Source organism: Cricetulus griseus (genome assembly GCF_003668045.3).
Source record: "Cricetulus griseus strain 17A/GY chromosome 1 unlocalized genomic scaffold, alternate assembly CriGri-PICRH-1.0 chr1_0, whole genome shotgun sequence".
Lineage (NCBI taxonomy): Eukaryota > Metazoa > Chordata > Mammalia > Rodentia > Cricetidae > Cricetulus > Cricetulus griseus.
The window spans coordinates 139,814,696-139,842,444 of record NW_023276806.1 but is presented as its reverse complement, the minus strand read 5'-3'; the positions used below and the strand labels follow the sequence as shown (position 1 = coordinate 139,842,444).

General features: G+C 42.6%; 1 protein-coding gene across 1 annotated transcript in view; it reads right to left on the bottom strand.

Annotated features, from left to right (window-relative positions):
- Positions 1–7,543: 7,543 nt before the first annotated feature.
- The window catches only part of Kcnmb4 (potassium calcium-activated channel subfamily M regulatory beta subunit 4), a 56,826-nt gene continuing 36,620 nt past the window's right edge, over positions 7,544–27,749 (bottom strand). The window contains exon 3 of the mRNA XM_027392372.2: positions 7,544–7,941. Within this exon, the coding sequence (XP_027248173.1) occupies positions 7,773–7,941 (169 nt within the window). The 3' untranslated portion in view covers positions 7,544–7,772. The remainder of the gene's footprint in view (positions 7,942–27,749) is intronic.

Sequence of the window (27,749 nt, the reverse complement as noted above, 5' to 3'; positions counted from 1 at the left end):
AGATCAACATTCCCATCTCAATCAACCTAATCTAGAAATCTTTTCACGGATACGCTCAGAGATTTCTCACTTAGATGACTGTAAATCCTGTGAAGTTGACAGTCAACATTAGCCAGTACAATGTGTTGTTGCTACAGTAAGTCTGCTTGGGTGCTTCAGACTGTAAGATTGCAAATAAGCTCTGCTCCCCATGCCAGTCTCAGACATCATAGTCCATAGGTGACTCGTGTCCTGTACTGAGACTCATAGACTGTGTAGAAATGGGCAAAGTGGAAACAATGTTTGGCTTTAGATGCAGAGAATTGTGTGTTGTGCCCTCAGCAGTGACTTTGAAACACTGGATACCTTGACTCACTGTGAGCAAGTACTGGCATTTAATCAGGCACATTCTGTGACGTCAACATGTGTCTTCTTTGCTTTGACTTTATCTCATTAACTCTCACTGCCTCTCAATGACCATGAACGATGGAAATCTTGGAGGCTATTATATTTCTGACCTTTAATTATCACTGACTTTTATGAGAAAAAAAAATTTCCCCCAAACTTGAAACACCTCCAGTTCCTCCATACACTCAGGGTGGTCTTGTTTGAATTTGTCATCATGTCTAAATGCGGTTTAGAAGTTTAGATCCTAATTGAATCTTTTCTAACTGTCATGTGGTGCTTGTGGAATAGCAGTCATCAAACACATTGGCAGTGGTTTGGGAGACAGAGGAAAAACCCTTTGTAAGCGTTATCCTTGATCGGAGACTTGCTAGCCAGACATAGATCTATAAGTCTTACATATTCCAAAAATTTTGGACTTATGTAGAAATGTTGCCTCTTTTAGAGGATGCATTGATCACGCAAAAGAACCTCTTCATTTGCAATGTTCTATGAAGAGTGAACTAAGAGGATGGTGCTCTCTAGATTTCATATCTAAGAAAAGAAAAAATCCCAGGAATTGTTCTTCATCAAAGAGACATCTTACCTCTTAATAATTCTGGAAATTGCTAAGTGTGGTAAGGCAGAACTTTTCAATAACATCAATGGATTAATACTGAACAAAGTGGGGAATTCAGGAGTATCTGCTCTTTTTTAAAATAGATATCAGAGGTGATTTTTTTTAAGTTGGAGTTCTAGAAATAAAACTAGCTAATGATAGAACTTCAAAAAAGGACAAAAGTCAGTACTGGTCTTTTACATTGGTAGGGACTAAGGAAGTAGAATCAAAGGAACAAAGCACAGAATTTTATGACAAAAAATCTGTTTTGAGACTATTTTTTCATTTTTATTGAAATCATGCTGTCCCACCACCCTCCATGAACATCAACCATTATCACTATTACTGTTAGCGTTTATCCACACGGCTGTAAGTTATATCTTATGTTCTCATTTAATCCTCACTAATGACCCAGTATCAGTACCTCAGCATCAGTACCATTTCATAATTGAGATGTCTGTAGAAACAAGCTAACTTACCCAAGAGCACACACCAGCAATAGGGAGAAACCAGATCCCAAGTCCAGAATCCTCTCTCCTGGCTAGCCTCTTAGAGAATGACAGCCAAGAGGTGACATCTATTCTGATAAGCAACTGAACCCTTGTTCTTTTCTGAAATGGCACCCTTCTGAGTCCCTTCTTATTTCCTACAATATTATAAATCTCCATGTCCCAAAGTTGGGTGTGGCAGTAGATGCCTGTAATCCTAGCACCCGAGAGGCAGGGCCAAGAGCATCACAACTTTAAAGCCATCCTCAGCTACATAGCAATTATGAGGCTAGCCTGAGCTACACAAGATACCCAACATCAAAACAAAATTAAAAAAAAACACTAAACAAATATACAAACCCAAACTAATACATTGCCCCACATTATAGGATACATGTTATTTTCTTATACTTAGAATGTATTCTGATAGCATTTTTTTGTTTTTGTCTGTGATTTATTTTTTCCAGTAAACTTAATTAGCATAGAAGACACTAGATACCACTATGACATTTTCAATCAAAGTGGGGTTTAGTAGATCCTCTTTCTCTCTTGCCTCACCCCTTCTATCCCCTTTCCTTTTCACCTTCGTCTTCCTTGTGTCTTTTGACCACTACTCCATTATTCCTTAACGTCAATTTTTACCCTCTCATCTCCTAGTTTTGGAGGCCTTCCCTACACATACACCCATGTAATATAATATATACCTTACAGGCTAGAGTTTGCATATGGGAGAGCACACATGAGTTTCTCTTTCTCAGTTTGGGTCATGTCGCTGAATATTATGCTTTCCAGATCTATACATTTTCCTGAACGTTTCATGATTTACATTTTTTTCTCTTCAGACAAATGAAATTCCACTGTGTAAATGCACTAGATTTTAATTTTACACTCATCTGTTGATGGTTAGTTCCATTTTCTTGCTCATAAATATAGCAGTAAGTGACAAGTTATGGAGGACTCTGGATACAGATGTTCTTTTTTTTTTAAATGTCCTATAGATCACATCGTATATATCCATTACATATCCCCAACTCTGCTGGCTGTCCCTAACACCACCCTGCCCGAAGAAACCACATACCTCACCCTAAGTATCTTACTTTACCAGAGGAATAAAGTTTCTCTTTTTATCCCCTTCATCCTCTTGGTTTTTGAGAAATACTGATTAGTCCTCAGCGGCTAATTTGCAGACCCCAGGACAGGTTTTCCCAGAGTGGGTAGGCAGAAATTGGGCCCAAGGCAAGGGCCAAAGTTCTCCTCTCTGCCCTGAGTGCCTACAATTCACATGGCCAGAGAAGCTAGGAAACAATGAGGATTCTAAGAGAGACATACATGGTCCCCCGGAGAAGGGGAAAGGGACAAGATCTCTTGAGCAAATTGGGAGCATGGGGGGAGGGGAAAGGGAGCTAGGAGAATGAGAAGGGGACAAGAGGATGAGTGAGAAGAATATGAGGGAGCAGGAAGGTTGAGTCAGGGGAAGAATAGAGGAGAACAAGATAAGAGATACCATAATAGAGGGAACCATTATAGGTTAAAAGAGAAATCAGGCACTGGGGAAATGTCCAAAGAGCTACAAGGATGACTCCAACTAACAATCTAAACAACAGAAGAGAGACTACCTGAAATGCCCTCTCCTGATAATGAGATTGATGACTAACTTATATACCATCCTAGAGCCTTCATCCAGAAGCTGATGGAAGTAGAAGCAGACACCACAGCTAAACACTGAACTGAACTGGAATCCAGTTGCAGAGGAGGAGGAGTGATGAGCAAAGGGATCCATACCAGGCTGGTGAAACCCACAAAAACAGTTGACCTGAACAAGGGGGAGCTCTTGGTCCCCAAACTGATAGCTGGGAAACCAGCATAGAACTGATCCTGACCCCATGAACGTGGGTGTCAGTGAGGAGGCCTTGGAAATCTATGGGACCTCTTGTAGTAGATCAGTACTTATCCCTTGTATAGGAATGGACTTTGGGAGTCCATTCCACATAGAGGGATACTTCCTGAGCCTAGACACATGGGGGAGGGCATAGGCCCTATCCAAAAGGATATAACAGACTCTGAAGACCCCCCCATGGAAGGTCTCACTCTCCCTGGGGAGCAGAAAGGGTATTGGATAGGTAGAATGTTAGTGGGGGGCAGGGGAGGAGGGGAGGGAGAGGGAACTGGGATTGACATGTAAAACGATCTTGTTTCTAATTTAAAAAATGGGGGAAAAAAGAAATAATGATAAAATCCATTTTAATCATTAAATTAACTCAAGCAAGGTAGTTTAATTAACTTTAATTTTAGGAAAATGAAATAATGGAAAGAACCTCTGATGGCCAAATCATATCTGAACCCTAGCAAACACTATGAAAACCAGTGCATGAGAGAAAATAAAATAAAGATAGCTGCAAATGACACAGCTTTGGTTGAGTCTCTGTCTATGCCTCAAGTTCAACTGTTTCTGTATTCCAATAGCATAAGATGTGGTTATGATTCAGTCTTTCTGAAACTCCTCATTCAGTATTATTGATCAGACAATGGTAGTCATAGGAAGGGTGTTGCATTCCAACTTGAATTCATTTTTCAAGGTGGCTGCCATTAAACAGAAATTCAGAGACATGGGCCACATAAAGTGACTGTCAGCTGAAGAATTAAGAATTAAGAGCACTCTGTGCCTTAGTTACTTTCAAATGCAGCAAATGAAAGGATATGTACTTACATTCATTTTAAGAAAGTATCCATCACACTTATGTTTAGTGGGGGGACATGCATTGTTACAGTGTGTGTGTGTGTGTGTGTGTGTGTGTGTGTGTGTGTGTGTGTATGTAAGTATGTGTGTGAAGGAGGGTAGGCAGATTCTCTTGTTTACCATGTGGTCCTAAGGAACAAACTCAGACTGTCAGGTTTGCCATCAAAAGTGCCTTAGCCTGTGGAGCCATCTCTGGCTCTCTACTATGGTTTTAATTAAATTATATTTTTAATACTGTAATCACCCTAAAATGTCACCACCACTACTACCCAAAATGCAATAGGTATTGTGAATTTAGTTCAGGTGTTGATAATCTCTCTCTCTCTCTCTCTCTCTCTCTCTCTCTCTCTCTCTCTCTCTCTCTCCACACACACACACACACACACACACACACCCCAATGTAGGTCCAGAAATGGTTTCACTGGCTTAGCTTTTATTGTTCATGAGGTTAGGCCTGGGTGAGAATTATTACAGGCAGGCCAGGATAATATGTGATTTCAGCTTCCTACTGGGGCCAAAGGAAGAGCCACTGGCTTTCCAAAAGCTTGTTACACAAATACATAGTAGAGGTTAAAGTGAGGCTTGAAGGGACTTAGTGACTACACATCAAGAGTTGAGTTTGAGTTATTACAGTGAGATGAACTATATGCCTGGCCTAGAAAAAAGCCTCTTTAATTCCGAAGGCAAACTATTTTATAAATCTGTATCAGAGGACAGATGGCAGATAACCTGGAATGTCCCTTAAATTTTCAGAGTTGCCTGGAATGTCTGCAAGAATTTCCTAGGGTTCAAAATAGGGGTCACAGAAACAATAGATTAGAGCATATCTCCCAGAGAGATCAGAGATGTAACCAGGAAGACCTTGCTTCTAATCATGCCTGCTCCAGAGGTCCAGAGGTCCATCTCTTTTCACTTTTCCTGTAACATTATTTCCCTATCTTTCTTCATTTTACTAATAGAAGCTCCCCTGCACCCTGGAGCCTTTGTAGGGTTTGTGTCTATCTGCATGCAGAGAACAGGCTCGAGGGGTCCTGAAAGCTGTGCAGTCAATACTGAGAGATTGACTATGGGGACAAGTGATGGGTAAAATGTCTTTAAGGGCAACAGCTTTAACCCAACTTTTATTTCCAGACTGTAAGGGACACGAGACAGCATTGGCCATAAGAGAAGCACAGGTAGACAACTCTCAAAAAGTTTGCCTAACACCCTCTATGTATCAGCTGCTACGTCTGGATTGCTAAAGAAGACATAAACTAGCATCATACATAAACCATCCTATTTGGGGGTTTATGTTTTAGCAGCTGATCATTTCTCCAACTTACGAAAAAAAGAGAGAGAATGAAAATATTAAGGACTCAAGCATATCTTTTATGAACCCCCTCTCCCTGCTGAACCTTTGGCTTTTACTTTTAACAAGTATAACCAAAAAGCCTCAAATGGAACTGGCTGTAAACGAGACCTAAAAACTACATTCGACTTTCACAGATTCAGTGTGCTTACCCTCTCTTCCAAGAACCAACCTACAGCATACAGTTGCATGTATATTCCTCGGGCCTAGATGGATGCATGTGGTTAATATAAATTATGAGTATCAAACTGACAAATGAAAACTCAGGTTGAGTAACATGTTGATTTTCTTTTATTCCAACACAGACATATGTCCATGGGCTCTTAAGGTTTATGTGTTCTCTATAATCAGTTAATCATAGATAATTGGATGAGGATAAAACAGACTTCATCTCCCTCCATGTGATGCCAAGACGATGATTCTGATTCCTGGTTTCGTGTTACCCAGTGCTTCAGAATAGTTCTGTGTTGCTAGGACAACAGGGACACTGCAACAGAAAACTGGGATTGAAGTCAAGGCACGGAAGCAGCCTCAAAGGATGTCATGAATAGTGTATGCCAGGCCTTATTCACAGTGAAACCTGTTAACACCTGAATTAGAAAAAAAAGAATAACTATTGTCTTCCAGAGGACTAGGGTTCTCTGCCAGCTTCCACTATGACATAAGAGGACAGTGATAGGTGGACTGTGAGTGAGGGAGCCATCAATTCACTTAGTGTTCAAATCCCTGTGGAAATAACTGAGGCGAGCCTGTCCTTACATCCCAATTTTATTCTAAGGGCAGCTTGTCCGAAGAGTGAGAAGAAAGTCAAGGTCAACGCTATGCTGTCAGTTGTTCTTCCCCTGAAAATGTGTGCCATCTCATCTGAATGAAGGCTTGATTCTGGGTGGTGAATGGATGGGTCTGATAGCTGCTGGGACTCACAGTTGGTGTTTGGACTTGGAGTCTATGAACATATGCAAAGGGGATGGATTCTGATGCTTTTTTTATGAGACAGGGTGTCATCGTGTACCTCTGGCTGTCCTGAAAGTCACTACACAGACCAGGCTGGCCTTGAATGCAGAGAGATCCACATGTGCCACCATGTCTAGCTTCAATGAACTTTTGAAGGTACAGAAAGCTCAGCGACAGTGGGGTGAGCCAGGCTGCCTCCCCAGCTCTGTCTGAGCAAACTGAACAAGTGCACCAGTCACCCTGCTTTAACACCAGAACATCAAGGCAGGGAAAATGAAATGTTTGAACAGACTTTGTTTTCAGTCCTAAAAGAAAAAAGAAAAAAATAAGGAAAACAGCATTTAACTATAAAGTGAAGAGTGTTCTTCATGTCATGTATATTCTACTGCACAGAGGAAAAACAATCTTCCAAAAAGAAACAAAAAAACTGAACAATGAGGCTGGGTACATGGCTCAATGGTCCAGAGCTTGTCTAGCATGTGTGACGCCCTTTTTTTGATTCCTAGAACTTCAAATAAAGAAATAAATAGCATGAACAGATAAATAAGAACTCTGTGCCCCCAGAGTTTGGACAGACCTTCAGAATTACGTCCCTCGCTCACAAAGTCATCTGGCCAGAAATAATGGCCACACAAAGGCAGCCAGTGAAGGACCCTTTCTCAGGCTTCAAAAGGAAAAAAAAATGGAGTGGCTGGAGACCAAGTTACCACTGTAAAATCCATTTTTCAAGTAGGAGGCAAGATATTATTTACTCATGGAAAATGGTGGTTATGCAGTAAGGTCAACGGCTCTGCAGATTCAAATGATAAGTTTAACCTAGTGGAGTCAAGTGAAAACCATTAGACAGACCCCTTTTAAATACCCTGGTGATCTAAGCATAAAAAAGAAAATAGAAAAGAACACAGAGCACTGTATTTTAATATTTGTAAGTAGCATAAATCATAATGTTTTGTATACTACACTATACAAATAAGATACTGTTGCTTTCTAAAGAAAACCAGCTTCTTAGAGGGTTTTCCAAACAGTTAGTCACTCCATATAGCTAAGAGCTTGACCCTTTAGCCACTGCTACAACACGTGGAATACAGGCAATGAGTCCCAGAGTCTTCCATCTGTTCCTGTTTCTGCTGCCACTGAAGCAGGTGCCTCTTGGAGGCCTGTTGTGTCCCCTTCCATCTCCTGTGCCACCAAAGTGAGCTCTACAGGGCAGGCGAGCGCTGACAGGCAGCCTCTGTGTTTGGCTTCCCACAATCCTTCTCTCCGTTAGGAGAACTTGCGCTTCTTCATGGCTTCTGCCTTGACAGCCAGGCTCTTGGCACAGATGGTCAGGACCACAATGAGAACGCCCACCACAAATGTCACCACTGGCCACAGGAAGCAGTGCAGGAGGACAATCTCATCATGTGTGCGGTGTAGGAGAACATCTTCCGGTCTACAAGAGAGTGGAGGACAGGGAAGGAAGAGCAGTCAGACTCAGTACAGCATCAAAAACTCTGCAACCTGCATGCAAGCTCTCATTCCAGCCCAAGGGGATAATCACCCTTGAATGTGAAGACTTTGATTGCAGACACCTTACTTTCTGCTTCAAAGCAATTTCCAAAAGCTGTGAGCTCTTGAATCAAGAAATTGGTGCAAATTTGCATATCACTTCTTATATCATTTGCAAGCTGCAAAATGTCAAAGGTATAGCATCATTTTGCTTTTTCCTCCACACTAAATTGCTTCCTTTTTGCCTCTTCCCCTTTAACCTCACTAGCCAACTGGCTTGGATGAGGCTAAATGTTACTGGTGGGCGGGCCTTCTTCAACAAACCTAAACTTGGTCTTGGCATTTAGATGGATCCCAAGTGATTTTAATTGGGGGGGGAGAATTAAAGTTATTGTTCAAGTTAGAGTGACAGAAGGTATATAGCCCAAAAGCATGTCTAACCTGCAGTGTTGGCCACATGCATCCCAAGATAACCATGAATGCAAACCACCACACTGAAATAGCACTACATCACATCATAGCATCAAAAGATTGGGCGTTTCTAGTAGTTCTTAGGTCAACTGAGCTTTGCTATGTGAACCAAAGATTTTCTTAATAAAAACCTTTATTAAGAAAATAAAAAAGAGCAAGCAATGAGTGAACGGACTGCATAGTCTATGTTTTTGCATGAAACGTATCTATTTGTGCTACTGTCTGCTTTCTTAGTAGACCTTGCAAAGTGGCAGTAATGGATTTCTATCTTGTCAAGGTAAATATTGTTTCAATTTCTACATCTGTCTGTGATGGAGAGTAAAGATGAGACACGCTCCACAAGCCATGCTCAACCACCTTGGCAATTAGACAGACGTCTGGGAGTTCAATTTTCATACAAACGGCATTTATTTTATTAAATATTTGCATTTCACACGCAAGAAAGTTTACTCTGTTATCTTACTACTGTAGGATATGTACCTATACTTCCTCCAGAAGAAAGTTGCAAAATAATTTGTGCCATTATCCCCAAGAACATCAAAGGCTTCAGAGCCCAAGGGCAGTGCCTTTATCAGGGAAATATACCCCCCTGGGAGCTATCATTAGTCCTAGCTCTTATTTCCCAGAAGGCTGATAAAGGACACTGGGTATTTCTCTTTTTTTGTATAGTGGAAGTTGCCACACAGCATCAGCAGAAACAGCTGTGCAGGTTGGCTTTGAAATGACTGAATCCTTGTGCCTTCCTTCTTTGGTGCATAATTTCAATTTTTGTACCTAAAGTGAGACTCTAGTTGGCATTTCAACAAAATTTATATCAAATAAATGCAGAATCATTGTAGCAATGAGTCCCAAATAACCCTCAGCTTGCAGAAATCACTCCAGTTACTCCTATTGCAACCCATTGTCTTCAAGACCTGGACTTACCATTCGTTTAAATTTGGATCCTTTATTTTTCTTCTGTAAAATGCAACAAGGCTATGGCTTTGCCATAGTGTGTCATTCTACATGCATTTACTATTAACTTTTTGCTGCCTGTGTTGCAGCTTTATTATCCATATAAATATTAAAGAATGTATGCCTGAATCTAAAGGAGGAGAGGCCAAGGCCCCAGAGCAGCCGAGGCACAAGGCAGTGCGAGTCACTTTTAGTCTTTGGAGTCGACACTTCCAGCATTGCTTTGGCTCCCTTCCCAGTTATGGGTGCCACAGCTGGTAGATGACCCTACATCAGTGTGGCAGAATATTATTCTAAGGTGTGTGACTTTTGCTTATGCTGCATTTGTTGAACTCTGTGAAGCTATGATTCTTTGCCTGTCTAAAACACCTGATGGTCTAATAAAGAGTTAAATGGCTGATAGCAAGGCAGGAGCACTGATAGGTGGGGCTGGAAGGCAGAGAGAATAAACAGGAGAAGAAATGAAGAAAGAAGAGAGCAAGAAAACAAAGAGAGGAGGATGTCAGGAGGCAGCCACCCAGCCACCCAGCCACCCAGCCACCCAGTCAGCCATGGAGTAAGAAGGAAAGTAAGATATACAGAAGAGAGATAAAAGCCCAGAGGGAAAAGGTATATGGGTTAATTCAAGTTAAGAAAAGCTGGTTAGAGCCTAGACACAAGGGTGTGGAGGTGGAGAGGTGCCTTGGTCCTGCCTCAACAAGATGATGGGACAGACTTGGTAGACTTCCTAGGGGAGGCCTTACCCTCTTCATGGAGCAGTGGAGGGAGTGGGAGGAAAGGAGGAAGGGAGGACTGGGATTGGAATATAAAAAATAAATTAATAAAAAAAGAAGAAAAGCTGGTTAAGAAACAAGCCAAGCTAAGGCTTAGTATTCATAACTAAGAATAAGCCTCCATGTGTGGTGTGCCTCTCAAAAAGCCAAAAGAGTAAAAAACATTTCACATAACAGATAAGTGTGCAAGAGAAGGTCCAACTTGTTTCCCAAGATGCTCTTTCTGGAACATACTATTCTATACCTTTAAAACCACTGATACAAAGAGGAGTTCTAGATTCTTCATCAAAAGGGCCAGATACATAGTGACATGCATACACTTGATACCAAGGAAAAACAAAGAAAATGAGAAGAAAGGGGATTGGGGTTTTTAATCCTGTAGTAACTGCATGTGTAATTTGTGGAAGTAATGTGATTTTAGTAACTAACTTTCCAGTAAAATGCTTGTGTGTAGATGCTCTTTGGTATTCTTTCTCCAGTCATTATTTTGGATATTACTGAATTCCTTTATCACAATGTCAAACAAATGAGCCAATGAAACAGCTTCTATGAGGGATGCAGGAACTGCCATCCATATCATCTGAGACACAGTTTGAAGAGCACATGATGGAGAAAACGTGAAGGAAAAGGATTAGAGAGAAGGAAGCAACCCAAAATGGCTGCACCCGGAAGCTTGTTTTCCTCAGAAACTTTCTAGAATTCTATCTCCTTGTTCCTGGGCAAACAATATTTTAGAGCTCTAAGTGGCAAAATAAAATGACTCATTTGAGCTGAATTTCAACTGCTTTTAACAAATCCTTCTTTAGTGGTAGAAAAAATTATCATACACATTCCCTTAAAAACCACGCATGTCTGTTTTTACTTCAGACAGCTTGAAGATGCCCCATGCTCTCCTTGGATAGGGAAAACTCCTTTCTCAGGTCACAAGTCACTTAGCTATATAAGATCACCTTAAAATTACTTCTTCTAGCCTAAGTTTCTCTCATTTCTGCTGGGTTTACAAGTACCATCATTGGAGGTACTCTCCTGCCTCAGTTATCTATTTCCTCTGGGTTGGTTGACCAAAAACTATTTGACTCAGAATTCACTTTTCCCCATGGTTATATGATGGAAATGAAGAGGAACTTCATTAAATGTAGAAAAAAAAGTCAAACATGATTACTGTGTGCCTGGGGGTCCTTGTGGAGGGTATGGGAATGGTAATGGAAACTGAGTGAGGAAGGTAGAAGGATCACAATGGGAACCTTGAGAAAGGACTGTGCGGATGTGAAAGGGCACTGTTGAGATGATGACAACATCCTTTGTTGGTTCAGTGTTTTCTTACATCGGTGTTTACTAAGCACATGGTTGTAACGAGAGGTTCTTTTGCTCTTGTCCCAGCTGGTCCTGAGACCATTGAGCCCCAAATAAACACACAGATGCTATATTAATTATAAAATGTTGGCCAATAACTAGGGCTTCTTATTGGCTAGCTCTGTGTTAATTATTAACCATTTCCATTAATCTAAGTATTTCCTCGTGGTCTTATCTTACTGGATAAGACTCTTAACTCTTTTGGTGGCTCACATGGTGGCTGTTCTGGTGGGCCCTCTCTCTGCCTACCTTTCCCAGAATTCTACTCATCCTCCAGTCCCACCTATCTTCCTGCCTTATTGGCCAACAGTGTTTTATTCATAACCAATAAGAGAAACATATATACAGAAGGACAACTCCCATTACATGGTGCCTGCCAGGCACTATGGCAGGACATTTCCTGTGTGTGTGTGTGTGTGTGTGTGTGTGTGTGTGTGTGTGTGTGTGTACACATTGGTGTTTTGCCTGCATGTATTTCTGTGTGGGAGTGTCAGGTCCCCTAAAATGGAGTTACAGTTGTAAGCTGCCATGTGGGTGCTGGGAATTAAATCAGTGTCCTGTGGAAGAGTAGTCAGTGCTCTTAACCACTATCATCTCTCCAGGCCCATGACATTTTATGTTATTCCATCTTCAAAATAACTGTGTTAGAAATTTTTAAACAGCAGCAATGGAAGGTATTAGTTTGCTTAAGCTCACACAATTTAAAGTGATAACATAACAATTTGAAACCATATCTGTGTGATGTTTTTAAGCTGTGTTATTTATGTACCGTTACACCAGCTTTTCTCAAACTAGACTCAAGTGGTACTCGTTTCAACCCTTCACTCAACTCTCTCAGAATCTGAAGTTGTGGGGCCCAGGAGTTTTGTAGAAACTCTGGTGTAATTCTACTGATACTTGTGCAAGAAGCATTACATAGAGGTCTAATAATAAAAGAATGCCTAATGAACCACAGTTAGCCATTTCTCAGACCATCCAACACTAGTCGATACTTAGGTCCAGTTGATTTTTCTCAGTCTCCACATGATTCTATGTAGCATGTGTACTACTTGTGAATGTTTTACTATGTACCCTTGCAGGAAAAGACAGAGATCTAGAACAGAGGAGACACATATGGGGCAGGGCCAGAGGCTAAGAGTTGGAAATTCTGACCACAGTGTGGAATTTGCCATAGGAGACCTTGGTTCTCCTATGAGAACCAAGAAGGATGCCTCCTAGGCCAGCATCAATTCCAACAAATGAGATAAAAACACAGACTTGGGATGTATCATCTAAAATACAGAAAATCTATTCCCTTTGACTTTGTCTCATCAACTAGGAAAGGTTAGCGTCCATAGTACTTGCTCTGTTGGCCAGCCGAAAAAGAAAGAATATAGTTATTTGAAAAAAATAAAATGAGAAATTTCTTAAATTTAATCTCTTCATACCAATGCAATAATGAGGGTTTGAGCTCATGCCCCAGGACCTGTGTAAAAACTGAACTTAGTTGTCTAGAACCATAGCACTCTGGGGACAAGTGGGCTCCCTGGAGCTCATGGGCAGCCAATCTAGCCAATCAGTGAGCTCTGGATTCCGTTAAGAGTTGCTGTCTCAAAAGACAAGATAGCCTAGCATGACACACATCTTTAATCCCAGTATTCCAGAGGCAGAGTCAAGACCAACTATTTGAGGCCAGCCACAACCTAATGGGTTTCAGAGTAAGAAATAAGATAACTACCAAGAGTGGAAGATCCCTGACATCAACATCTGGCCTCTATATGCATGCATGTGTGCACACGCCCCCCCCACAAATACATACACTTTACACTTCCACACATAACTTGAATAACATAATTTATGAATATGATATTATAGAAACTGTACCAACCAAGAGACAAGATAACCCACTTAAAAGAGCTTTCTCCATGAGATCCTACAGGGAAGAGAGGCCCTTCTAGATCATCAGAAGTCCTTTTCAATTTGGCTGAACACGGGATTTCTCTCATCATGGAAGCTGCTACAAGGTTAAGATTTTGACCCATTTTAGCATGAGAATAAAACATCCTTCTGCCAGTTACACTCTTCTTGCCTTGCCTTTTCAGTCTTGTACATTTGGAGTTGATCTTAATAAACTCCTTTTTCTTCTTCTTCTTCTTCTTCTTCTTCTTCTTCTTCTTCTTCTTCTTCTTCTTCTTCTTCTTCTTCTTCTTTTCTTCTTCTTTTCTTCTTCTTCTTCTTCTTTCTTCTTCTTCTTCTTCTTGTCTTCCTCTCTCTTTCTTTCTCTCTCTCTCTCTCTCTCTCTCTCTCTCTCTCTCTCTCTCTCACACACACACACACACACACACACACACACATGTACACACCCCATTGGTACTGAGTACTGGACCTATAGCCTTGCGATATTATGTGCACACTGGACACTGTATGTATTGTCAACGCCAGTCCTCTCAAGCCATGGAAGATATTCAACGTTTACATATTATACATTACTAGCAAGCCTTACTCATAGCATACCGTATTATTAGAAACATTTTCACACTTTTGGGGAAAATTGTAAAGCCTAAAATGTTTCATCATTACTTTGATCAAAATAATGCCACAAGCATGGCATAAGTCCCACATGCCAGGGCAATGACATGGATGCATGGCCAAAGGACACCAAAAAAAGTGAAGATCTCATCACTTGAGCCTTTCAGAACAAGTGCCATCTAGGCCTGCTTCAAATCTTATTTATTATTTATAACATAACCTAGTTTCAAAATGAACCTAAAATGAATAATACAAACAGAAGACTTGAATAAAATAAAATCCTTAATCTGGCAGTAGAAACTAAGAGCAATGTAATTAGAGCAGGGGAGGGGGAATAAAAACTTTACTAAGAAAAGCCACCATGCTTAGTGTAAATAAAACTTATCTCTGAGTCCCCTGGTACTCAAGAGTGGTAGGGAAGAAAATACTAGTTAACCAATGGCTGTTACATAAGAAAAGGAAACAAGATACTTTGGCATTTTGTGAGGACTAACCTAGAATAAAAACTATTTTGTGTGTACATTTACCTAAATGAACTAATGTGTTGCATTCTGAAGGACCAGGATAGCAGTTCCTCAAAGCTAATGATGAAATCACTGTGGGGCTTCTTGCCACACTGAGTCCAAAGTCTCGGGTCTGCAGGGTGGAACAGCAATTGCAGTTCATGGGGTATCATCACACCTGAGAACAAACTGAGCCAAACAATGCTTGCACGATATTGGGCCAGCATCAGCCTGGCTTCTGACAGTGACTGCTCCAGACTGAAACCCTGAAGAAGCTGGAGTATGGTCTCTCTGTGCTCTTGCCATGGTGGTAACAAAATAAAAATCCACCAGGAAAGCTACTTATCTGTTCTTTGACAGCTTGACTGAATCTGTGTGAGGGTGGGTTTTAGACAGCCTTACAAAGTTTTCTACCTAAGTCTTAAATGTGTGAACAAGAATTTAAATGAAATACCACCAGTGGGCCTAAGACCTGAGTTTGATTCTCAAAATCCATGTAAAAAATGCTGGCCATGGTGGCCTGCACTTGGAATCCCAGCACTGGGTAAGCCAAAACAGGCAGATCCCTGGGGCTCGCTGGTCAACCAGCCCAGTCTATTGCTAAACTCCAGGCCAATGAGAGAGCTGTCTCAAGGACTGATGGCTACTGAAAAATGATACCTGAGGTTGTCCTTTGGCCTCCACACATACACCCATGAGTACATGCACACATACGCAAAAAGTGTTACTGTGGTTGGGTGTGAGGAACTTGGAACTCTGAAGGTGGTAGAAAGTTAGCTTAGGCTGAAGACACTTGAGATCAAACAGACAAGACAAATGCCTTCTAGAAATTTCCCTTATCTGCATAACCACAAAATTTCTGAGATATGAGACTATAGTATACATCTCTTCTCTGAGGGTTCCAGTCTTCACAGAAGATCATCACAAACTTCCTAAAATCAATTTGGCTGTCTCTGGAGCCTTCTCTTTGCCACCACTAAGTACACATGCCCCAGATCTAACCACTTCTTCATTTATTTGAGATCCTATGTGTAAAACATTTAACAACTACAATAAAGTACTTGATGTTAGTATCCAGGCATCCGTACTGATCTGTCCTTGGAGTTCTGACAGGATACTTCCTCAGCTGCAGCCACTAAGAGCACCACCTGTGCACTTTCACCGTGTTCCCGGCCCACCCGTCTCTCCTCCCTCTCCCCACCTCTCTCCCACTGCTCCTGTCTCTGGAGGCTAGTCTCCCCCTCCCCCCTCCCCTTTTCTTTCTTTCTTTTTTTTTTTTTTGTTTTTTGGAGACAGGGTTTCTCTGTGGCTTTATCCCTTTTCCCCTTTTTTGATCCCTTTCCCTAATTTTAAAAAAAAAAATCCCTCTGCTTGAACCCATTTTATGGAGTCTTTCTCTTGCATGCACTGCTTTTCTGAAATTACAACACTTGAGATAAGTCATTTATGGAGAAGAAAGACTTGTTTGACCCTGTGGTGAGGTGCCAAATCATGCTGGCAGCATGTGGCAGAGCAATCCCTCTCTTCGCCAACAGGAAATGAAGGGAAAGTCAGATGAGGGTCCCACAATCCTCTTCTATACCACGGCCCCAGTGACCTCAAGACCATCTTGTTATGAAATATTATTTTAAGTATGTAAAGATGTGTTACATTTGTTTCTGCTGCCTTTGTTTAATTATGTAAAGATGTGTTGCTGTTTCACCTTACCTGCCTAAGGTACCTGATTGGTCTAATAAAAAGCTGAACAGCCAATAGATAGGCAAGAGAGGGATAGGCAGGGCTGGCAGGCAGAGAAAATTAATAGGAGGACAAACCTAGGTTACAGAGAAGGAGAAGAGAATGAGGGACACACCCAGGAGTAGAAGCCAGACAGACATGGAGACAGCAGGAAAGGAGACAGCAGGAAAGTAAGATATATAGAGAGAAAGACACACAACACAACACACACACACACACACACACACACACACACACACACAGAGAGAGAGAGAGAGAGAGAGAGAGAGAGAGAGAGAGAGAGACAGAGAGACAGAGAGAGACAGAGAGAGAGAGACAGAGAGAGACAGAGAGAGAGAGAGACAGAGAGGGAGAGAGAGAGGAAAAAAGCCCAAGGCAAAAATATAAAGAGAAACAGATTAAAATAAGAGCTAAACTAAGGCTGAGCATTCAAAACTAATAATAAGTCTCTATGTCATGGTTTGGGAGCTGGTTGGTGGCCTAAAAGAAAAAGCCTGGTATACCACCTGATAGGTTCCACCCTTTGAAAGTAGTAATACCCGTTCCGATACAGGAGCCACGTGAGCCATTCAGAACCCAATAACAGACTGTTATTGAATATCTTGAACACCATATCCTGTGGCCCTTCTGGATGGAGACTGGACTAAAACATACTCCATGAAAATACCAAATTTGAACTACTGATTAATAATTTTAAAAAATCCTTGAACTTTCTTTTCTACTTAAAGATACTAAAGATTGGCCAATAGAAATGCTGGGAACCAGAGGTACATAGCTTTAGTCACAGAGTACATACTTAAGATGCACAAGGCCATGGGTTTGCTCTCTAGCAAACAAGAAAGAAGTTGAATTTGATTTTGGTATAACCAAACCATCCTTGTTGAGAGTAATTAGCTGATATGTCTAGTTGCTGGGGAAGCAATCATATGACCGTGCCAAGGATGCAGAAAAAGTACACTTCCATGGCAGCTGCAGGAGGGCACTTCACAGCTCATTGACAACAGTGGGGAGAGAGGGACAAGCCACACGGGTCCTTTACAGTGAGTGCTCTTTACATCAAGCTTCTCTGCTGTGGGGACACACTTAAAACCCTGGAGTAGTATAAAGTTAGCTCAGGCTGAAGACATCTGAGATTAAACAGACAAGGCAAACTCCTTCTAGAAATTTCCCTCATCTGCATAACCACGCAACTTCTGGGATAGGAGGCTACCATAAATGTTTTTCTGAGAGTTCCAGTCTTCACAGAAGATCACTCATGCTTGCAGAGGCAAACATTCTCACAAGCTTCTCCTCCTAGAAGCCAATTTGTCTGTCACTTTTCTTTGCCCCTCCCACTAAGTATGCATGTCTAATCATTTCTTCTTTTATTTGAGGTCCTGTGCATAAAACATATTTAATAACACATATCAAGTTTGTTTGCACTTTCTCCTGTTAATGTTATTTGTCAGCTTCATTCCAGTCCCCAGCCATTAACTCTGAAGGAGTAGAGGGTTCCCCCCCCCTATACCATTACGAGCTCATTTTGACTCACTCAGGCTTAGCAATGATGCTATGGTAAGGGCTTTAAAAAGCCTGGATGGCAGTTATCTTAGGAGCATGGTTTTGCTCCAGAGGGTTCCTATCTATGGATAGCATGCTCACCACACATCTATAAATGTTAGTCGCACCCTCCAGTCATCCTCGGCTATCTTGCCCAGGCTGGGAGTGGCAATATGTAATCACACAGGGGTTACCTACCCCGCGGAAGAAGTTAAGTCAAATCCAAATCTACAGGGTGTGCAGAGAAAAATTTGCACTTGACTGTGGCAGGAGATGTAGTAAAGTGGCGGGTGTGTTATTATGGAGCAACAAAGAGCTGAATTAATTATAAATCGGAGAGCATGTAATTAGGTACATGCTGAAGGAAAGACCCGAATAATCTGTAAGTTCAGGACAGTATCTGAGAACACGCACTTGACTTAGACAAACCTGATCTTGAGGTAAATGTGTAATCTGTTCTTCATGTCTTAGTTTTCTCATCTGAAAAATGTGTGCTCTTACTTTTCTCATAAACATATCTGATAAAGACTTTGGGGAACCCCCATGGAGGGACTCTCCCCTCCCTGGGGAGCAGAGGGGGGATGAGGTGGGGAACTGGTGGGAGGTTGGGGGGAGGGGAGGGAGAGGGAGAAGGGATTGACATGTGAAGCAGCCTTGTTTCTAATTTGAACTAATAAAAAATAATTTCTAAAAAAAAAAAAGTCCAAGGGAAGATAATAAATAATAAAAAAAATCTGATAAAAATCAATACAAAAAAGACGGATTTATTTTGCCTCATGGTTGAAGTGACATAGTTTGCCATGGTCGGGAAGACACTGGTGGCAGCTGATCACATTGTGTTCTACTCAGGAAACAAGAGTGCAAACAGGAAGTAGAGGCAGGCTCTAAAACCCACTTCTTCTACTGAGACACCACCTCCTCAACCTTCCAAAACAGTGACATCAGTTGGAAAAGGAGTGTTCAAACACATGAGCTTGTGTGTTTGTATGTAGTGGGGAGAGATTTCCTATTCAACCCACAACAGTAGGATGATAAAGATCTGCCTTACTCCACAGAACTAAAATGAGATACAGGTGCTTCAGTAGCTTCCTGGTGGGGAGCACATCAGCAGAGGTAGTAGTGATAATGATTGTCACCTCTCAGTAAAAACCAATTCTGGATGGTGGCAGTACTGTGCCTTCTCCGGGTAACTTTTTCACCTGAATATTGCAAGGAGGTCTTCACAGGCGTCTCTTTGATCACATTAAAAGTCCTTTTGGTACAGAGGCCTTTGTTGCTCCCCAATCCTCTGTGCCACAATCAGTGAGCATTCATCCTGCAAGGTGGGCTTACAGGGGGCAAAGATGACAAACAGGACAGGCAGCCAACAAGCAAATGATGTTTTCCAATTCTATCACACATGTGTCCAGCAGAGGCAAGGAAAAAGCCCACAACATCAGACCCTTCATTAGGAACATAAACAGAAGTTATGCACTAAACACATCCTACAAACATTTAACAGAACTGAATTCCACCAAGGACAGTCCCCAGCTACAGATGTGCCCCTTATCAGTGACTGTCTCAACAGGTTTTCTGAGAAGCCTGAGGGAGCTGCTGCAGCTCTGGGCCCCCACGGTGACATGCATCTTTTGGTTCTACTCCTGCTAAGGGCTCACTGTTTTTTACATGCTGTCTTTTCAACCTGACTCCTAAATCACTGACATCAGACACTTGTTATGTGTGAGCCCTGTCTGTGAAAGCTCCTAAAAGCAGGCATCACTGTCAAGATGTGCAAGCAGAAAGTATGAACTTTTGACTTAAGAAAAAAATAAAACACTCATTTTTATCTCTCTGCTTCCTGACTGCAGATGCAATGTGGCCAGCTGCCTCTGGCTCCTGCCACACAGTCACTCAGTCACAGCCACTCTCACCACTGAGGCTTCCCTGCCATAATGACATGAACCTTCAAACTGTGAGCTAAATAAACCCTTCCTCCTTTAAGTTGCTTTTGTCGGGTGTTTTCTCATAGCAACAAGAAAGTAACAACACCTTCTAGGTGTGATCCTAGAGCTTAGTGTTCAAATCCCATTGTTTCCAGTGCAGGGGCTCACACCAGCAGTGACTGCACCCATAGAAAGAGACCGTTTTTTGGAAGATCACTCATTACCAGCCACATTTTGTGTCATTTCCCTAAACTGAATCATGTTCTCAGCTCTCGCTCCAGGCAAAGAGGACACGGAATAATCGCAGATTGCACACTTGCAACGTGGGTGTGAGAAACCGTTTCCAGGGAGAAGATGACAAACACACCGATGAACCCAAAATAAGCACACGAGCCGGGATTCCATTGGGTGCTTGGAAGGCTGGCAAGAGCTTCAGCGTTTCAGTTCTCAAGGAAATGAGCAGGGTGAGGAATCCCCTCAAACGTCTCTGTATCTCCCTCCTGTCTGAATACAACTGGGCATACTGCGTACAGGTCAAAGATGCCATTTTAAAAGATGTCAAGGAACACTTTCTTATATTTTTGATTGTGAGCCTAGCCTTTAATGGCTGAGTTATCTCTCCAGCCCTTCTGCATGATTCCCAAGAGAAAAATCAAAATGGCAAGGGCTTTTAAGTAGTGAGAACCAAAATGGGGGTAGAAGAGTGCAGGCTCAGCCACACCCGGGGGTTCCTCACAAAGCAACAGATTTGGCATCTGCTCCACTCAACTTGGATGGTCTCCCTGGTGTTCCCGGACCTAGAAGAGCAGTGCACCTTGCTAAGCTCAAAATATGAGCTCAACAAATGTTACTGGGATGTCAAAAGGCTTCAAAGAATGGAGTAAAAATCTATGCCACCGAACTGCAGCTGAGCAAATCTAGAGGGGAAGCGAGAGCTGAGACTTCCAGGGGAATCTTTTCAAAGGCCACATCTATTTGTTTGAAACTGCAAATGCCATAGCTGTATTTGCCTAAATAGTCATGCGTATTTACTTGTGTTTTTACAGACTGTGCCAACTATTTTCAGATAATTTCCAAAACAAGTGATCATATTTACTCTTCTGCTTTCCTCTCTGCCTTTTTTGTTTTTTGAGTGGGTATGTGTATGTATGTTCATGTGGGGGTGTGTGTGTGTACCAGTGTGTGTGTGTGTGTGTGTGTGTGTGTGTGTGTGTGTGTGTGTGTGTGTGTGTGTGTGTGTGTATGTGTGTGTGTGTGTTTGTAAGCCGGAAGTCAACCTCAAGGGCCATTCCTCAGGTACTAGCTACATTTTTTTATTTTTGAGATAGGGTGTGCTGGGTAGTTTTATGTCAACTTGACACAAGCTAAAGTCATCTGAAAGGAGGGAACCTCACTTAAGAAAATGCCTCTATAAGCTCAAGCTGTGAGCAAGCCTGTAGAGCATTTTCTTTCTTTCTTTCTTTCTTTCTTTCTTTCTTTCTTTCTTTCTTTCTTTCTTTCTTTCTTTTTTCTTCCTTCCTTCCTTCCTTCCTTCCTTTCTTTCTTTCTTTATTTCTTTCTTTCTTTTTTTTTTGTTTTTTGAGACAGGGTTTCTCTGTGTAGCTTTGGAGCCTATCCTGGCACTCGCTTTGGAGACCAGGCTGGCCTCAAACTCACAGTGATCCACCTGCCTCTGCCTCCCGAGTTCTGGGATTAAAGGCATGCGCCACCAACTCCTGGCAAGGGCATTTTCTTAATTCATGATTCATGAGGCAGGCACAACCCATTGTGAGTGGTGCCTATCCCTGGGCTAGTGGTCCTGGGTTCTATTAGAAAGTGGTTGAGCAAGCCACTAAGCAGCCCCCTTCCATGACCTCTGCATCAGCTACTGCCTCTAGGTTCCTTCCCTGACTAGGTTCCTGTCCTGATTCACTTCGGTGTTGAACAGTGATGTGGAAGTGTAAACTGAATAAACCCTTTCCTCCCCAAGTTGCTTCAGTTACTGTGTTTCATCACAGCAACAATTAATTATAATTAAGACATAGGGTTTCTCATTGGCATGGAACTTGCTAAGAAGCTGAGGGTGGCTGGCTAGAGATGCCTGTCTTCTCTGCTTCCCCAGTGCTAGCACTAAAAGCATCTGTCGCCATACCAGGTTTCCCTGGCTGACTGGAGTGCCTCGTGGGCATTAAACTCAGGTGCTGACCAAGCTATCTGCCTCGACCCCTCTCTGCTTGTTTAGCAGAGCCTTCCAGCCCAGCCTCTCCCACTGTGTGACAGTTTCTGTTTTCCTAGTGTATCCTGCTGAAGTGCTCTACCCCAAACCTGCTCCTCATAGTGCATCCCCATTCTGGCCTCACAGGCTGTGAAACGCATCCGGCATGGGACTGGACACATGTGAGAGGATCCCCGAAGGCCCATGGCTATCCAGACTCACCACAAGAAATTCACTCGCTATTTCACTCAGTCAGTCACCATTACTGTCTGACCAGGGTGAGTCTAATTCCCTATGATTAGCTCTTCAATGAAAAAAAAAAAAAAACCTACTCACGTACCCACTTCCTCACTTTTATACAACCTACATCGATACTGCACAATTGTTCTGGAGGCTGTGGAAAAAGACTTAAAAATGTGCCTTGGGTTGGAAAAGGCCAGCTGAGCATCTTTTACAATGGAAGTTTAAGGAAGGCCTGCCTCCTACTATAATGCTGTCACTCTACAAGGTTCCCAACTGTTAGACGTCTGTTTCATTACAGTGTACAATACCCCAAGCAGCTATTTTTAAATTAAATAATTAGGAATATATATATATATATATATATATATATATATATATATATATGGCATATAAGAAAAGAGAAACAGACCTAGCATTTCCATCCAGGCTACCAATGACTCACACGTCTGGACCCCTAAATTACATACTACAAGATACACGAATAATAGCTTTACACTCAGTTTTGTTGTAGTCTGTTGTGGGATTGTGTCTCTTAGTTAAAATGCATTAAGTAGACACTAAAATGCTCCTGAGTTATAAAACTAACTGAATTCATTTGGAGCTCTATTCCTACAGGATCAGTCTCTCTCTAATAAGTTTCTACAAAGAGCACACTATTGAGAGACATGCACAGCAACTAAAGCAGTGACTAACGACTAAGTCAAAGCACTTGTGTGCTAGCAGCTTCACTTCTTCCCTGCAGGATATGATATCCAATGCTCATTGCAATAATATGTGAATAATTAACAGCAGACTGGTCATCTGAACATGGTAAAAAATAAAGTTTGAAATCACAGAAAACTTCTATTTGGTGAGCAGACTGTATTCCTAGGGAGATCTGTTTTCTTTTCTTTCTTTTTTTTTTTTTTGCCATCTGACCACCATTAATTAACATTCCAGATGGGGCTACTTCTTTGCCCATAGTAGTGCAATGACAATAGCATGGGACATCAAAACTGTACATAACCTTTCCTTGTCATAGGCTCCTAAATCTAAAGTACACAGTTTCCAGACATACACTTGGGCATCTAGAAAGAGTTTGGTTCTCTTCCATTCAGCCACTCGACTTTTGCTTAACACCTACGACTGGCAGGCATCAGGGCCACCCTACTTGTCGGCTTGCCCAAGAGCGGTAAACTTAAGGGTGGGACCACTCTTCTGTTTACCACTCCCACCTTTAATCCCAGCACCCAGGAGGCAGAGGTAGGCAGAGCTCTGTGAGTTCCAGGCCAGCCTGGTCTACAAAGCTCCACAGAGAAACTCTGTCTCAAAAAACCAAAAACAGAAAGAAGGAAGGAAGGAAGGAAGGAAGGAAGGAAGGAAGGAAGGAAGGAAGGAAGGAAGGAAGGAAGATAGAGACGGGCAACAGTTTCCACAATAAAGTTAGATGAAGGAATAAGTTGTTCATTCTACAGCTCAATAGGCCGAGTATAACTTACAATAACCTACTATATTATATGAGAAACTTGAGAAGTTCACAGGCTTTAAGGAAACAATAAAAGTCTAAGGAGGTGGGGTTAGTTGATTTGATTGTTGTCCGCCGTATGACTGTGTTGGATCGTATCACTGTCCTCTAGATATGGACACTCACTATTCACCCATGCTGGCATGACCGATGCCGGCACGGGGTTCAGATAGGTACTTAACCTCTCGGGGTTTCAGTTCTACCACGTATAGAATGAGGATGATGGATGGAATACCTGTGGCACAACTGCTTGGAATTTGGGAATTAACATATATGAAGCACTTGAACAACTTCTGACACAGACATAGCAGGATGGATAGAAGTTAGCTACTACTGGCGGGGGCAGTATGAAATAGCTCTCTAAGTCCCAGCAGTTTTTAGCATTTTTATCAAGAACTAGGGTAAGAAAATAGAAGCTATTCTGACTTACAATTAAACTGTGGTATTTAAGAGTGGAGAGTATTTAAGGGCTCCGTCAGTAAAGTGCTGTGGAAGCATAAACACACAAGTTTGATCTCCAGAACCTACACTTACACAGACAGGCATGGTGGCACACACTTGTAACCTCAATTTTGGGGAGGTAGAAACAGAGAGATCCCTGGGCTTCCTAGCCAGTGAGAGTTCATTTTTCAAAAACAATGAATGACACCTGAGGAACAACACCTAAGACTGTTCTGTGGTTTCCAATCTCACAATTTAGGAACTGCGGGAAAGTTTCTTTCAGAGAAGCATATAGGGCTGGGATGTGGCTCAAGAGTGGAGGGAGCATGCAACTAACATGCCAAGTCCCTGCTTTCATCTCTAGCACAGAAAGAGTGAAGGGGCGGGGGCAACATATATATTGCAGACGTGAGTGGAAGAGGCCTTCTTACCAGCTGTGTGTGGGTTGACAACTGTCACAGCTACCCAAAGCTAATGCCCTAAAGGTGCCCTGTTCTGGACTCTGCTTTAGTGTCCAGACTCAACAGTGGTGATGGTTTCTGATTCATGATGAACAGTCCAGCTCAGGTTGCAGAAAGAGTGGCATAACAGCCAGGCTTGGGGCATTCCTGCAATCCCAGTACTCAGGAGGCAGAGGCAGGAGAATTGCCATAGTTTAAAACCAGCCAGGTCTACATAGCAAGGGTATGTTTCAGAAAACAGAAATAAAGAGAGGGGGAATGGGAACGGAGGAAAGGAGGGAGAGAGGGAGGGAGGGAGGAGGGAGGAGGGGGAGGGAGGGAGGGAGGGAGAAGGGAAGGAAGAAAGAGGGAGGGAGGGAGGGAAGAAGGAAGGGAGGAAGGAAGGAGAGAAAAGGAGGAGGAGAAACAGAAGGAGCAGGAAGAGGAGGATGAGCAGAGGGAGCAGGAGCAGGAACAGGAGGAGAAGTAGCAGGAGGAGGAGCAGGGGAGCAGGGGGGAGCAGGGGAGCAGGGGGAGGAGCAGGAGGAGGAGCAAAGGGAGATGGCAGAGCAGCAGCAGCACAAGGGGGAGGTGTTTGCTCCATCCTGCTGCTCCCCGGCCTAGAACATGAAAGGTGTTATGTCTGCCACAAAACTCAGACAACACAGTCTGCCTCCAGAATGAGACCACAGCACTAGCCAGGACTGTGGTAAAGGGCAATGTAAAGTTTGCCAGGTCAAGCACACATGCTTTCAAGAAGGCAATCAGGGTCTCAATGCTGTGCCAACATCGGCTTATGCCAGAAGCTTTGCCACAAAGACACTCTGCTGCCAGCGACTCCCCATGGCCCCCTCCCTGGTCCCCGGTGACTTCATTTGCTTGGTGGAGATATGGAAACTCTCAAAGAACTAATAAAATAAAAAACAAAAGATAAGTTCTTGATAACTAAAAATGTCTGGAGATGGAAAAGTGTGCTATGGAGAAAGAAGACCAGAGATCCATGGCCATCCGTGCGGCTCCAATACAGAAAATGATGAGGCAGCATTTGCTTATTTGAGATTTGTCTTGCTTTGAATATGAACGACCCCCATGGGCTCATGTGTTTGAACAATTGGTGCCATCTGGTGATGCCTGTTATGGTGAAAGCTTCACTCCGCCCCTGGCATCCATATACCCAAAGAGTCTGGGATGTTATGGAGGTTCCACCCAAGCCCCCCTCCCCCACCTCCCTCCAAACCCCACTGCATCTCAGAAAGCCCAACAAATGATGGCCCCTCCCCCAGAGACACTCAAACCACTCCCACAGGATATTTAAACTGTCTCCCAGAAAACAGACTCATGGTTTTTCCTGTTTCCCTTTCCCGACTGGAAGGCCATCCAGGAGTGCTGTATCCATTAAACATGGACTTCTCCTAATTCTGTTTGATTTGGTTTGATTTGGATTGTTGCATTGGCGGAGAGGCTTATCAGGATGTATAAACATTTCAATGCCTTTTTCCTTTTTTGGAAGACAGAGAGTATCACTATGGAGCCATGGCTGGCTTGAATGCTATGTAGAGCAGAAACTCTGAGATCTGCCTGCCTTTGCCTCCTCCTCCCAAGTGCTGGAATAAAGGCAATAAAGGCATGCCCCCACAATACCTACCCTTCCGTTTGTTTTGGCAGTGCTATTTGGAAGGCTATAAAAGTTTGGGGGGTTGGGAACATTCCTGGAGGAAGAGGGTCACTAAGGGAAGGCCTTGAGGTCTCACAGTCTGACTCCACTTTCTGTCTGTTCTCTGCTTCTTCACTTCCAAAAGAATCCAAATAGCCAGCCAGCAGCTGATTCATGATTGACAGGCCAGTTGACAATGACTTCCCTAGTGTGATGGACTGCATCTCCTCAAACTATAAACCAGAATAAACCTTTAAGATGCTTGCTTCTCGACAGCCAATAGTTTGGGCATGCCCACCACACAGACATTTTTTTTTTTTATTTAACAAAGGATGCTTGCTTCTTGACAGCCAATAGTTTGAGCATGCCCACCACACAGACATTTTTTTTTATTTACTTATTTAACAAAGGACTGGAGTAAAGAACTGGACAGATGTCACTCTGTGAGTCTGCGAGTTCCACATGCACTCTCCGTATGCCACAAGCGCCTTTTGGCTCCATTGTATCTAATATGAAACTGAGGTAAGAGCTCTTCAGTAAGTGGTCCAAGGTCACTCGCTGAGTCAAGAACAGAGCTATGCATAGAACTGAAGTCTCCTGACGCACAGCCCTGCCCTGCATTCTACCAGCCGATGATGCTGCACTCTGTGACCTACTTGTCCTATGGTTCTTGTATTTTTCCTCCCAAATTCCCCCAGGGCTCTCTTTGAAGGCTGCATAAAACATCTTAAATGAAAAGTGATTTGATAACATCACATTTGTGATTTTATTGCCATGATGATAAAAGCCGTTAGGAGATGAACTCTCCGGCATAAAGACATTCTGATTAACCACCAGAAAATAGACTCACAATTTCACATTTTAAATAATGCATGGTGCTTAGATGTCAGACTGAGAAGGGATGCTGGAATGAATTCCATACATATCCTACAGCTTGCTGGAGACAGCAAACACTACTTTTTTAAAAGTACAGATTTGGAGACTAAACAGAGCCCTCGATTCTGATGTAATCTCTCAATATGGAACTAGACACAAATGTACATGGGAAAGACTCGCTTTGGGTAAGATTCCAGATTCGCTGTTTTGTTCTTTAAGACTCATGATCTGTCACTGAACTCAACGTATAAAGCAAAAGCTAATATGCTCATTTAAAAAAAGAACGGGGGTGGGGGCACTGGAGAGATGGGTCAGTGGTTGAGAGCACTGGCTGCTCTTCCAAAGGACCCAGGTTCAATTCCCAGCACCCACACGGCAGCTCACAACTGTTTGTAACTGAAGTTCCAGGGGATCTGACACCGTCATATTGACCATGCATGTAGGCAAAACAGCAATGTACATGAGATAAAAAGTAAAAAAGCTGGATCAGTAATCCCAGGGCTTCTTGGTTGAGATGAGGTGGAACTCACAGGCCAGCTAGCCTGGGGTACACAGTGCAGCAGCAGAAACAAGGCAGTCCTGCCTCAACAAGCAGCAAGGAGAACACTTCCCTGAGAGATGTCCTCTGACCTTCCCATGT